The sequence below is a fragment of the Elephantulus edwardii genome, unplaced genomic scaffold, assembly GCF_000299155.1.
Source record: "Elephantulus edwardii isolate Elephantulus edwardi_28Jun2011 unplaced genomic scaffold, EleEdw1.0 scaffold00077, whole genome shotgun sequence".
NCBI classification, from domain to species: Eukaryota; Metazoa; Chordata; class Mammalia; order Macroscelidea; family Macroscelididae; genus Elephantulus; species Elephantulus edwardii.
The window spans coordinates 8,332,905-8,346,734 of record NW_006399827.1 but is presented as its reverse complement, the minus strand read 5'-3'; the positions used below and the strand labels follow the sequence as shown (position 1 = coordinate 8,346,734).

The following is a 13,830-nucleotide window of genomic DNA, read 5'->3' as shown; positions in this document are numbered from 1 at the left end:
ATCCTAACAATTGTAGTGAAAGGCCCTGGATTCACAATGGCTTTCTCCTTCTGAACATCTGTAACTGCTGCTTCTACTGGTCCCCAATCTCAGGAAGCACTAAGGCTTTACAGAAATGTTATAAGGGGGCACACTCCAGTGTGATAGCTAGTAGCCATGTGTGTGTATTTAAATGTAAATGAATGAAGATAAAACAAAATTTAAAAAAAAAAAACAACCCCAAACCTCTTAAATTCCTCAATTCACTATGGTGGCCCAGTGGTAAAGAGTCTCACTGCCAACCCAAAGGTAACCAGTTTGAATCTACTAGCTGTTCTGTGAGAGAAAGATGGGCAATCTCTTCCTGTGCGATTTACAGCCTCTGAGAAAGCATTGGAAGGTCAGCTATGAGTTGGTTCCGACTCAATGGTACACAACAACAACAACAACAAGTACGCTAACTACATTTCACGTGACTCGTAGCTGCCATGTTGGACAACACACACGGAGTGTCTCTGTCATCACAGATAATTCTACCGGTCAGTGCTGCTTTAAAGGGAACACGTAATTCTTGTTCTCCAGAGTTACAAGCAGCCTTGGGCACGGCTGAGGGCTTGTGAATGTGTGTCAGGAGCTACCTTCTAATAGTCTTCATTCCAAGCTCCTGACTTGCTGTAGATGTCTTCTGCCACAACCAGTTGCTGGTATTTGATCTCATCGATTATGGCCAACAGCACTCTCAAGGCTCTTGGAAGGACTCCATTGTCTCTGGACCTTGATTTCAGCCTCAAAATTCTCATATTTTCTCACAGAAGAATTAGAAGTCTTCATGTGAATATAATTCTTGACAGTCTTCCTTCATATCTCAGGGTTCCTAAGGAGGTATGTCAATAAGGATCCACACACCCAGACTCAGTATCATGACACGCATGTGAAAATGAGTTAACCAGCCTCTCAGTGAAGGATGATGGGAAGGAGGTAGTAGGAAGTAGAGGCCAGGCCCTCCCACGGCACAGCTCAGCACTCGTGACAGCTGAGGAAGCGCTGTCTCCCAGGACTCTTAGTCTAAGATGGTCTAAGACTGGGCTGATCCCTCAGAGACATTCAGGCCACCATGGCTGTCTCTTGTTTCTTGTGTGCAAGTGCTGACTAAAGTTCTAAAAACTATTTTGCAAGCGGTTGTTGTTGCTCTGACTGATTTCTACAAGCCTCTAAAAAGAAGCACCTGAGACATTAAGGCCTCAGGGTCTCTAAATCTTTTTGGAGTCCAGAGCTTGAAGTTGTTGAGAAGTAGAATCCTTGAAGGGCTCTGGTCAGACTGCTTAGGCCCAAATCGGCGTATGTGACCCTGGATAAGTTAACCTCTCTGTGTCTCAGGATCTTGGTCATCTATTAAATTAAATAACAATACCTGTATTACTGGATTGTTATGAAGACAAATAGAATCCTTAACAAACACTAGGTGTAGTTATGACAACGATGGTAGCAAGTCTGGCCCCTCAGGACCCTCACTTGCTTTACCTCAGGTTGACATGAGAGGTGTTCCTTTTATTCTGTCTGATTCAATATCTTTCTTCTTATTGGAATTTAATGATCAGCTTCGCCTCCAAGAAGTAGCTTGTCCTGGGCCCGGCTCTTCCACTTGGTTGGGGGCTGTGGAGCTGAGCTCTGACAGAACCCTTATTTCAAGTACCCTCTATCTAAATACATCACAGCAGGCAATAGCATAAACCAGAGGACAGCTTTGGGCACTGGTGAGACCAGCAGCTCGGACTCAAAGCAATCTTCACAATCCCCACCATCATCTCTGTGACCCTGAAAACAGGAGAAGTGGATGTTTATGGACATCGCAACACAGCTTCAGTGCACACATGGAAACCTATCCACACCCCAGGCATTAGATGGATATCTTTTGCTAATTAGATGCCCTGTAGGAGGGGTAGCCTAGTGGGTAAGGGGTTGCATTGCCAACCTCTAAGGTAAGTGGTTCAAATCCACAAGCTGTTCTATGGGGGAAAGATTGGGCAATTTCTTCCCATGCGATTTACAGCTTCTGAAAACTTCCGGAAAGTCAGCTATGAGTCAGTTTCGACTTGTCATTAATGAGTTGAGTTTGAATCTTGTTGAAAAGCAAAGGACATTTGATATCTATTAAATATATATTGTTTCACTAAATATCTATAATCCATTGTTATTGTTGTTATGTATTAACAAGTTGGAACCGACTCACAGCTGACCCTCCAGCTGGTTTTTGACCCACAGCTGACCCTCCAGCTGGTTTTCAGAGGCAGTAAACCAGGCAGGAGGAGATGCCCATTGTTCTCTTGCTGAGTAGCTGGTAGATTAGAACTGTATACATACCTTGATCCACCTCCATTTAATATTCTACCCATTTCAGAAATGGTGACACTGAGGCTTGATTTGCCCAACATCCTTGGTCAAGCAGTGAACAAATCTGTTGTTGTTGTTGTGTACCATCGAGTCATAGCTGACCCTCCAGCCAGTTTTCAGAGGCAGTTAATTGCATGGGAGGAGACTGCCCATCTTTTTCTTGCAGAGCCACTGGTGGATTCGAACTGTATGCCTTCGGGATTATGGCTCAGCTTCTTACCACAAATCTGATAGAGTAGCATGTGCTATAGCTTCCACCACAGACTCAAGAATAATAAAGCATGTTTCTCTCTCACCTTTGCTTTCTCTCTTCTCCCTGCTAACCCACAGAGCCGTTTTTGCTTCCTAAAGCTTCCTCTAGCTGTACTGCAATCCTGAAGGTATGTGGTTCGAGGCCACCAGCTGCTCCACAGAAGAAGGATGGACAGTCTCCCGGGTAATAAACTGCCTCTGAAAACCCGCCAGAGGGTCAGCTATGGGTCGGTTCCGACTCTGCAGTACACAACAACATACATAATCCCTCTGGAGGGTCAGCTAGGAATCAATTCCAGTTGGAAAGTACGTGATGACAACAACAACAATAACAACAAAGTCCTCAGAAGAAGGCATGTGTAGAGTCATCTGAACTCCCCTAAAGAGGCTGCACCCAGACCCTGGAGGCCACATGACAGAGAGGTAATAGAGCATTCCAGGCCCCTCTGACAGATAAGTAGGGAAGTCACCCCATCCCATGGAGGGGAGGGAAGAGGATTACTCTAGCTGCTTTGTATATCCTACATAATCCTCACGCCAACACTAACAAGTCGGAGTTACCAATTGCCTTTTACATATTGGAAACCCAACACTTACAAGGGTTAGTTAAAGGGCAGAGTTACTTAAGGATGTTTGGGATTCAATTCCAAGTCTGACCCCAGAGTCCACATTCTTTCCCCTGCAGGCTGTTCCCTCCCACAGGAGGCAGGGTTACTAGGAACTGTTATTGGAGGCTTAATGGAACCTTCTCTACTACTTGGAACGCCTTTAGTTCTTAATGGTAATCAAGGGCTCCAGAGGGGAAATTGCAGGGTCAAGCCTTCCACCCTTGCTGGTGAAGCTGGCATGGGGCATGGGTCAGACCATGTTTTCTGGACTAGGGCCGGGTCCGTCATGCTCTCTTGACAGTCCTAGGTCATAAGGAGGAGCTTGGCCAGTTTGTGGTGGTATTTTCAGTGGATGACAGTGCTCTCAAGTCACAGAGGAAACTTTGTGGAGCCTGGGGAAGTGACCCAGGAGGAAAGTTATTTGGGACTGCTCATTTCTGGCTTAGGTTTATACACATCTTTCCTTCCAAGGCCCAGTTCTTTGGTTCATGCACGGACTAGACGAATTACAAGTATCTATTAGCCAAATAGAGGAAACAGCTGGGCTCCACAAGATGTGTTGCCTTGGCCAGTGGGAGGAGGACCACCCGAGTTTGTGCAGAGGGTTTGTGCACCTACTACGTGCTGTGGATGTAGACAAACAGAAACAGAAAAATTGTCACTGACGGTAAGAAAACAAATGAGATGACCCCTAGAGGGAGCTTCTAGCCTGAGCAGTATAAGTATTAAATGGAAAATTTATCCTGAAAAAAGAATCTAGTACAATCTTGTCTCCACCTCTCACTGCCACCATTCCCGCTACCCTCACCCCTTAGATTCTTACCTGTCCTTGAGTTTGAGGAATGCCATTTTTCTAGCGCTAAGCTTTAAAGAATAAAACCACCAAAGTGTCCAAACCGGAAGAAACCTTCTCCCAGGAATGATGGGCTGGCAGGAGAATTTACTTCACTTTCAAATGTCCTTTGCCTCCTCCCACACACACCCCCGCCAGGGCTTTTTCCATTGTAGACAAATAAATCAAATGAAGGGGAAGAACAACTTTTTTCTTTTTGATTGGCTGTTCCTGCACTGAGTTGGGAGTTTAAGGGAACCCAAGCTCCCCAGGTACTTCCCATGCATATGGTCTTTATTCTTCATGAGCTGATAATTTTTCTTGGGTCTGGAACTCCTGAGAGGGGCATAATCTATTTTATTGTTGTTGTTCATTCCTCTTCATACTCCTAAATATCATTGCTATTTGACTTATGTTTTTTCTTTAGCCAAAAGGTAAACTTTCTGAGGCAGAGCTTCAAAATCCTAGCCTACAAGGAGAAACTTGGTTTCACCCTCTCCAAGACAGACCTATTTATTTTCTTGGTGGTCAATGGTACATTCAAGACTTTTCCATCACCACAACGCAATGGCATCAATTCTTCTGTCATCCTTAGTCATTGTCCTGCTCTCTGAGGCATGGCAAGTAAATTCTAAGACCATGGCCTGGATTAGGTGCACCTTCGTCTCTAGACTGATATTGGTTTTCGGCACACTGGAGAGGTCCCTGGCAGCAGATTTTCCCAGTGTAATTCATCTTTTGATTTTCTAATGGCTGGTGCCAAGAGCCTTGATAGTGGAGCTGAGCAAGGGATAATTGTTAACAACCTCAATCTATATTCTCTTTCCGTCATGGTGCTGCCAATTGGCCCAGTGGTGAGAAACAACCCAACAAAGATGAAATCTTTGACCATTTTGATCATTTCTCCATCTATCATGATGTTACCTATTAGTCCAGTGGTAAACATTTTTATTTTCTTTATATTGGGATATAATCCATATTGAAAGCTGTAGTTGTTGATCTTCTGTAGCAAACGTTTCAAATCCTCCTCACTTTCAGCAAGCAATGTTGTGTCATTTGCCTAACATAGGTTGTTGATGAATCTTCCTCTGATTTTGATGCTATATTCTTCTTCAGAAAGTCTACTTTCTTGAATCATTTGCTCAGAATAAAGACTGGATAGGTATGAAGAAAGGATACAGCCCTGACCAAAATCTTTCCTGATTTTAAACCATGCAGTGTTTCCTCACTCTGCTCATACAACAGCATATTGGTCTAGGTATAGGTTTTGTACGAACATAATTAGGTGTTCTGCGATTGCCAGTCTTCTCAATATTAGCCTAGTTTGTTATGATCCACATAGTAAAATGCCTTTGCAAAGTCAATAAAACACAAATAGACATTCTTCTTGTACCCTCTGCTTTCAGCCAAGATTCATCTGACATCAGCTCTGCCATGACCTCCTTTAGTTATCAGGAAAATGTGGTGTGCCTGACGAGGCTACTTGTGCTGCGTCCCAGAACTTCCACAGACTCTCCATCAAAGGAAAGGGATCTCCAGAGCCAGTCCCAGGGCAGTGCAGACAGAGGGCCCTTCTCTGCTACACATGGGCCTTCTTTCCTCCAGCCAGGGGAAATAAAGATTTAATTCCAGCTCTATTCTTCTTATGTTGTTATGTGTATTTTAGTTGGAACCAATTTGTAACTGACACTCTAGCTGGTTGTTAGAGCCTGTAAATAACAAGGGAGAAGATTACCCATCTTTCTCTTACTCAGTAGCTGGTAGACTTGAACTGTGTGCCATCAGGTTGACAGTGCAGCTCCTTACTGCTAAGCCACCAACACTCATACAGAACTTGAAAAGTCCTTTGAACTCCTATAGTTCTTAAAATATACTTTTCAAAACATAATTTATTCTTAAGTTTAAAAAAATTCTTCTTCTCTTCCAATCTTTTGTTAAGATTCTGAAAGATGTCATTTCCACAGGTAAAATCCTCTATGGCTCTGTGAAAAATGGGTTATTCTCAAAGTCTTTATCAAAGAGGCCTCCAGTGACATCTTAGTTTCTAGAAAGGCTATCTAGGGATTATAGCTATCTTAAGCATTGTATTGAAATGGTTTAGAAATCATCACCATATTTCCTGGAAATAGAATAGAGTTAACAGAGAGTAAGTCACAGGGCTCCACAGAACTGCATAATGACGGGTAGTTTACAAAACAAGGAGAATGATTTTTTTTAAAAAATAGTTCTGAGTACAGTAGGCAGACCTAGGTATCAGAGGGGAAGGAGAATGGGTATGTTTGTTATAAAACAGACCAAACAAAATTCTCAAACTCCATCTTCACTAGAAATAAACTGATGGTGGAAGCGAAGTGAACCTTTTAAAAAGAGCACATGTTTAATGCAAAACAGAAAAAGTGATTATCGCTAGGAAATTGTGAATCTGAATCATAGAGTTATCTAGGTTCTGGAGTGTAGTTTCATTTCCTAAAATAAATTCTCGATCAGGCTACTTTTCTCCGTCATATGCAGAAGGCAACAATTTATACCCATTTGCCAGAAGCCAAACCAGACTGAGGCCATATGTCTGTCTCATTTTCTTCCTGGCCTAAAGGAAACTCATATTGGTTTAAATCAGAATCTCATTTGAAGGGTGTCACAACCCAGTCTGTACGCCCCAGAAATGACTATGGCTCCATATTCTTGGAATCCTGTCGACAGGGCGAAGGAAGGAGAAGAAAGGAGACCTTAGAAACTGCAGAAGAGCGCGTGGAGAAGGAATGTGTGAAAAGAACTGCAACTTGCAGGCTGGGAAGAAAGTGATGTTTGACTTCACCATTCAGTGGGGGAAAGAAAAAAAAACTCAACATAAAAGCAAAGTCGAGCTCATTTTTGTCAATGTGTCTTTTCCACAACTATTTTTTAAGCGCTTGAGTGTGTAGACAGAAGGGATGCGACCTGTAATGTACGCCAAGGTTTGTCTAAAAATATTTTACACCTGTTCTCTGTTCTGCACACTGGTCATATTTTATCAGTGAAGTAAAGTCCTCATAATTCTAGACGGGATATAGTTTTCCCTTCCAAGTTCTTACTAGTTTTCCCTTCTGTAAGATAAGGCTCTTCTTTTCTACCTGGACTAAAACAAAAACAGCATCAATATTCATATGACAGACCAGACACCAGAGCTACACTTTCACTACTCCTATTCTTTCGTTATTATTAAGTAGGAACAATAATTTCCATATTTTCCACAGCAGCATGGTCACTAATTTAGTGAACATTCCTAAATGAAACTATCCATGCTGCTTAAAATAATTTTCACAACAAAACTAGAATTATAAGCTCTGGGGTATTTGGACCTGAAATGTGGATAGGATAATGTTTAGGATATTACTATACAATTCCGCACTGTAAACAAAAAGGCACATAGTTCAAAGTCACCAGCTGCTCTGTGGGAGAAAGATAGGCAATCTCTTCCCATGTGACTTGTTATTGTTGTTATGTGCTGTTGAGTTGCTTGCGACTCATAGTGACCCTGTGTACAACAGCCCTAAACTCTGCTCTATCCTGTGCCAATCTTATTGTGTCCAACACACCTACCTGCATTACCCCAGTCACTGAATCAATCCATCTCATTGAGGGTCTTCCTCTCTTATGTTGTTGTCTCTCCAACCTCCCAAGCATGACTTCTCTCTCCAAGGACTGGTTGGTCCCTCACCACTTGATCAAAGTATATCAGACAAAGCTTCAGAATTCTTGCCTCCAAGGAGCAACCTGGTGTCACCCTTTCTAGGCCAAACTTGTTTGTTTTCCTAGCCATCCATAATATATTCTATATTCTTCTCAGCACCACAGCTCAAAGGCATTAATTCTCCTTCTATTATCCATAATCATTGTCCAGCTTTCAGATGCATAGTAAGCAATTACAAAGACCATGGCCTGAATCAAGTGCATCTTAGTCTCTAGACTGACATTGTTGCTCTTCAGTACTTTGGAGAGGTCTCTGTCAGCAGACTTTCCCAATGCAATTTATCTTTTAATTTCCTTGCTGCTGGTACCAACAGTGTTGATTGTGGAGCCAAGCAAACTGAAGCTGTTAACAATCTCAATCTCTTCACCATTCATCATGATGTAGCCAGTCAGCCTAGTGGTGAGAATCTTTGTTTTCTTGATGTTGAGCTTCAATCCATATTGAAGGCTGCAGTTCTTGACCTTCTGTAGCAACCCCTTCAGGTCCTCCTCCATTTCAGCAAGCAGTGTTGTTGATGAGTCTTCCACCAATCCTAATGCCACATTTCTCCTCAAAGAGCCCGGTCTCCTGGATAATCTATGTGACTTCCTGCCTCTAAAAATCCACTGAAGGTTCAACTATGGGTCAGTTCTGACTTGATGGTGCACAACAAAAAGATGCTATTTTAATTCTCTCTGAAGGCAAGTGATGGACCAACAAGATGAGAATCCCTGGTGGCACAGTGGTTAAAGCATCCTGCTAGTAAGCTAACGGTTGGTGGTTCTATAAAAACATACAGTCTTGGAAACCCTTTGCTAGGAAGAGTCAACTTGACAACAGATGGGGTTTGGTATCATTTGGTATTCTGACTTCAAAAGGCTGTAAACATGGGCACAACTCTAAACTTAATGGTATCCTGATGCTGTACCCATCTCCCTTGACCCAATTCCAACTCAAAGAGACATCACCCCGCCCCGTTGGGCTCCAGGACTGTATGTCTTAATGGGAACAGACTACCTCCTGTTTCTCCCACACTGATGCTTTTTTGATTGGAACCTCAACATGTGACCCAAGGACAACTTTACTCGCTTAAGAGATACAATGATATCACTATACCCATTTTGCAGATGAAGAAACTAAGTCATTTAAGAATCAAACTACTTAATATGCCTAACCGACAAATTAGACCTATCATTTCAGGCACTGGATTAAGTGCTTTCTTCTATGTCTTATCTAATTATGAGATGGCTAAGCCCTTACAAACAGACTATGTGTATAAAATAAGTCTAAAATAGAAAATCTTAAAATTATTGAGAAATGGATGCTAGAAGTTTACTTCTTGCAAAGTCAAGTAGTAATAAGAATAAGACTTCACACAATCTGTACCTCCAAAAACCCATCTACTGTGGCTTAGCAGTACTTGGTTCAATCAGTTTCATCCTAACTCCAAAATTTAAATAGTAAATACTTAAATAGGATTTAATTCATAGGAAAAACTAGAGAAATTCTCCCAAGCAGTTTTCAAAATAGGATTTTCTGTTTACAGTGCATTTGGTTCTATTTCCATTGTTATTAAGTCTGAATTGAGTCAAAGTGAACCCTCTAGGAGGTTTTCAAAGGCTGTAAATCACACAAGAAATTGACCATCTTTCTCCACAGAACAGCTGGCGGATTTGAACTGCTTATCTTGGGTTGGCAACCCAACTCCCTACTCACTAGGCCATCAGAGCTTCCTAATTTAAACGTACTCAAAACTATGCTATGCAGATGATACACCTTGTTTGCTGAAAGTGAAGATTTGAAGCACTTGTTGCAGAAGATCAAAGACCATGGCATTCAATATGGATTCTATTTCAACATGAAGAAAACAAAAAAAACCTCACGATTGGCCCAATAAGCAATATCATGATAGATGGAGGAAAGATTGAAGTTATGAATGATTTCATCTTACTTGGATCCACAATCAACAACGTTGGTACTGATAGTCAAGAAATAAAAAGATGTGTTGGCTTGGGAAAAATCCTCTGCCAAGTACTTCTCCAAAGTGCTAAAAAGCAATGATATGAACTTAAAGACTGAGGTACGCCTAATCCAAACTCTAGTCTTTGTGATTACTTCCTATGCATGTGAAAGTTGGGCAATGAGTAAGAATGACAGACGAATCAGTGCTTTTGAATTGCAGTATTGGAGAAGAGCACTCACCATCACGTGGACTGTCAGAAGAACAAACAAGTCTGTCCTGGAGAAAGTGCAAACAGGGTGTGCCTTAGAGGTAAGGATGGTGAAACTTCATCTCACACTGTGGACATGTTGTCAGGAGGGACCATCCTTGGAAAAAGACATCATGCTAGGAAAGGCTGTGTCATCTACATAGTGCAGATTGTTAAAGAGTCTTCCAATCCTAAGGCCACATTCTTCTTCCTATAGTCCAGCTTCTCGAATTATTTAACCGGTATGAAGACAGAATAGGAATGGAGAAAGGATCGAGTCCTGATACAGACCTTTCTTGATTTTAAAACATGCAGTGCTCCCCTGTTCTGTTTGGATAAAATAGAACAGCTTCTTGGTGTAAGTTTTGCAAGAGTTTAGTATGGTAGTTTTGAAAAATAATATAGAAACAAATAATAGGTATTACAAACATATTGTTGAAGATGAATAACTTGGCCTTTCTTCAAGTGTTTCTCAACAAGCTCAGAGGAGTATTTGTGAAAATTGCCACAGCACATCAATGCTTACAATTTTACATAGAAGTAACAGGCCAGTGAACTCAATCTGAGGGAATCATTAAATGGCTCTAAAATGAGAGAAATAATTGACATGATTGAACTCAAACGGCCAACAAAATTAGAGTATTAGTATAATTTCATGATTCAAAAGGTATCTCCAAGTGTCTTTCTTAAAATGCCATCCTGACTTCTACGCCTGGTTAATGCAATAGCCTAATGCTCTCTTTACGACTTTTACAATGAGTATTCTTTCTTTTTTCCCCATTTACGAGTATTCTTGTAAAGATTCCACAAGTCTTATGGCTAGACAAAATTGTTTGATATCCCTGATTCCCAATCAGAATAGCAATTAATGTGAGGCAACATAGCACAGTGGTTGGGAGCATGACGTCTGGAACTAGACTTCATTCGCCAAGTCTGTACCTACTGACCATGTTATCTTGGGTGAATTAAACTCTCTCCATCTGGAAAGCGAGGTAGACTTGTATTTAGTAAGTACCTGTTGCTGTTAAGTCAGTTCTGACTTCCAGAGACCCTGTTGTTTGGTGCCATCAAGTCAACTCTGGCTCATAGCAAGCACAGGCACAACAGATCAGAACCCTGCCTGACTCTGTACTATCTTCATAGTCTCTACTGTGTGTAATGCCATTGTTGCGGTCAGCCTGTGAATTCAATTTATAGATGGTCTTTCTCTCCTTCCATAACCTTCTACTTTTTCCAAGTATGATGTCCTTTTCCAAGTACTGGCCCCTTCAGATAACATGCCCAAAGTATGTGAGCTGAAGTTTCACCAGCCTTGCACCCTGGCTGTACTTCCAAGACAAATTGGTCTGTTCCTTTGGCAGACCCTAGAAGAAAGAAGTGCCCCATCTTCTGTTACAAACATGTTGTGTACATGCATACTTAAATGTATTTTAAATAGAATCTATTGATTTAAAAGAACCTAAATCCTGAAAATTGTTCTTTATTATCTTTTGAATTACATGCAAATGGATAATTTAATTTTCTTTCCAAAGGTTAACTAATCTGTGACTGTCTGAGGAGTCAGACTGATACCCACCATCGACAGAGTGCAACTGGTGGCTTTAAATCACTGAGCTGTCAGGTAACAAGCAAGCTAACCTGGCTCCTTCAAGTGTGAACTAAGCACCGTAAACAAAGACTGTTGACATCTTGAGGAAGGCATTTTGACTGAAGAAAGACTATATTTATCATGTGTTTCAAAGATATTCAAAGGAGATTCAACAATGTACCTGATTTTAGAAGAGATACAGGTCTGGGCAGCACAAGAATACTAAGTCACGAATGACATTTTTGGTATTATCTTCTTCACTAAATACTCACCCATGTAATCCACCAGGCAGTATTTTGGCAATTGTTATGTGCCATCTAGTCGACGATGACTCACAGCAACACTATGAACAAATGCTCTAAAAGTTACTCTATCCTGAGCCACCTTCACTGTCTCTGACGCGTCTGGCCCCATTGCCACAGTCATTGTGTCAAACCATCTCACCCAGGGTCATCTTCTCCTGCATTAGCCCCCCACCATTCCAAGCATGATGTGCTTCTCCAAGGACTGGCCCCTCCTGACAAAATGCCCAAAGTATGTGAGATGGAGTGTCAAAATCCTTACCTCCAAGGAGCAATCTGGTTTCACCCTTTCCAGAGCAGACCTGTTTATTCTTTTGGCAATCCATGGTATGTTCATGCTCTTCTCCAGCACCCCAACTCAAAGGCATCAATTCTTTGTCATCTTTATTGTCCAAATCTTAGATGCATAACAAGCAATTGAGAAGACCATGGCTTGGATCAGGAGCACCATAGCTTTAGACTGACATCACTGTTCTTTAGCATTTAGGAAAGGTCCTTCATAGTAAATTTTTTCAATACAGCATGTCTTTGATTTCCTGACTGCTGGTGCCACAGGTGTTGATCGTGGATCCAAACAAATTCAATCTTTCTCCACATATCATGATGCTTCCTATTGGCCCCATGGTGAGGACTTTTGTTTTTCTGATGTTGAGATGCAATCCGTACTGAAGGCTGCAGTCTTTGGTCTTCTGTAGCAAACGCTTCAAGTCCTCCTCAGTTTCAGGAAGCATAATGCAGGTGGTTGATGAGTCTTCCTCCGAGCCTGGTTTCTCATTTTTCTTCATAAAGTCCAGCCTCTTGAATGATCTGTTCAGCACACAGATTAAAAAGGTATGAAGAACGGATGCACTTCTTTCTTGATTTTAACCCATGCAGTATTCCCTTGCTGTTTGGACAATGGCTTCCTGGTTTAGGCATAGGCTTCTCACAAGTACAATCAGCTGTTCTGAAATTCCTATTCCTTGGGGGGGGGGCATTTTTACAGTGTGTTTTTTTAAAATGAAAGTTTACAGACTTTGGATTTCCATTCATTTATTGCTACACACTTTCCTCCCTGCCCACCCCTACCCCCAGTTAATTTTTCTCTTTGAAAAAAAAATTCTTTCATTGTCATACAATCCCTCCACCCCCAAGTTAACTCCACTATGCAGGTTTCATTCTGGACTCTTGTCATGACAATAATACCTAATCATATATTCCTTATAAACAGTTATCTCCCTCATCTATTTCAATGCAGCATGTATTACTGTCTTACCCTCTTCATTTTCCCCCAACCCCGGCGTCAGTCTCTTTTTACAACAGTAGCACTACGCAGTATTTATCCTTTTGTGACTGAGATATTTCACTCAGCCTAAGTCCTCCAGGGTCACCTATTTTGTATATTTCATGAGTTCCTTGCTTTTCAATGCAGTATAGTATTCCATTGTGTGAATATACCAGAGCTTCTCTATCCATTTGTTTGTTGATGGTGAAATTCCCATTCTTCTCAATGTTAGCCACAATTTGTTGTGATCCACATACTCAATGCCTTTGCATAGTCTATAAAACATAAATGTATATCCTTCTGGTACTCTCTGCTTTCAGCCAAGATACATCCAATATCAGCAATGATATCCCTAGAGCCATGGTTTCTTCTAAACTCAGCTTGTATTTCTGGCAGGTCTCTATCTAGGTTTCTGTTCTAGTTGCTTTTGGATAATCTTCAAATTTTGTTTGCATGTGATATTGATAATTTCCTGTCTTTTAGAACACTTTTTGGGACTAAGTATAAATATGAATCTCTTCTTGTTAGTTGGCCAGGTACTTGTCTTCCAGATTTCCATTGGTAATATGATAAGAAGCATCTTGACTTTAAAAGGCTACTGCAGGGGTGCTGGCTGAAAATCGCCTGTGACTTCATCCATAGCCACTGGTGAGAGTCAGCGCCCAGAGCCATCAGGGGCTTTAAGCTCGTTGCCC

At 41.5% G+C, this 13,830-nt stretch overlaps 1 protein-coding gene across 1 annotated transcript in view; it reads right to left on the bottom strand.

The window, feature by feature from the left end:
• Positions 1-6,159: 6,159 nt before the first annotated feature.
• The window catches only part of TOB1 (transducer of ERBB2, 1), a 16,112-nt gene continuing 8,441 nt past the window's right edge, over positions 6,160-13,830 (bottom strand). The window contains exon 3 of the mRNA XM_006889460.1: positions 6,160-6,181. Coding sequence (XP_006889522.1) covers positions 6,160-6,181 — 22 coding nt within the window. The remainder of the gene's footprint in view (positions 6,182-13,830) is intronic.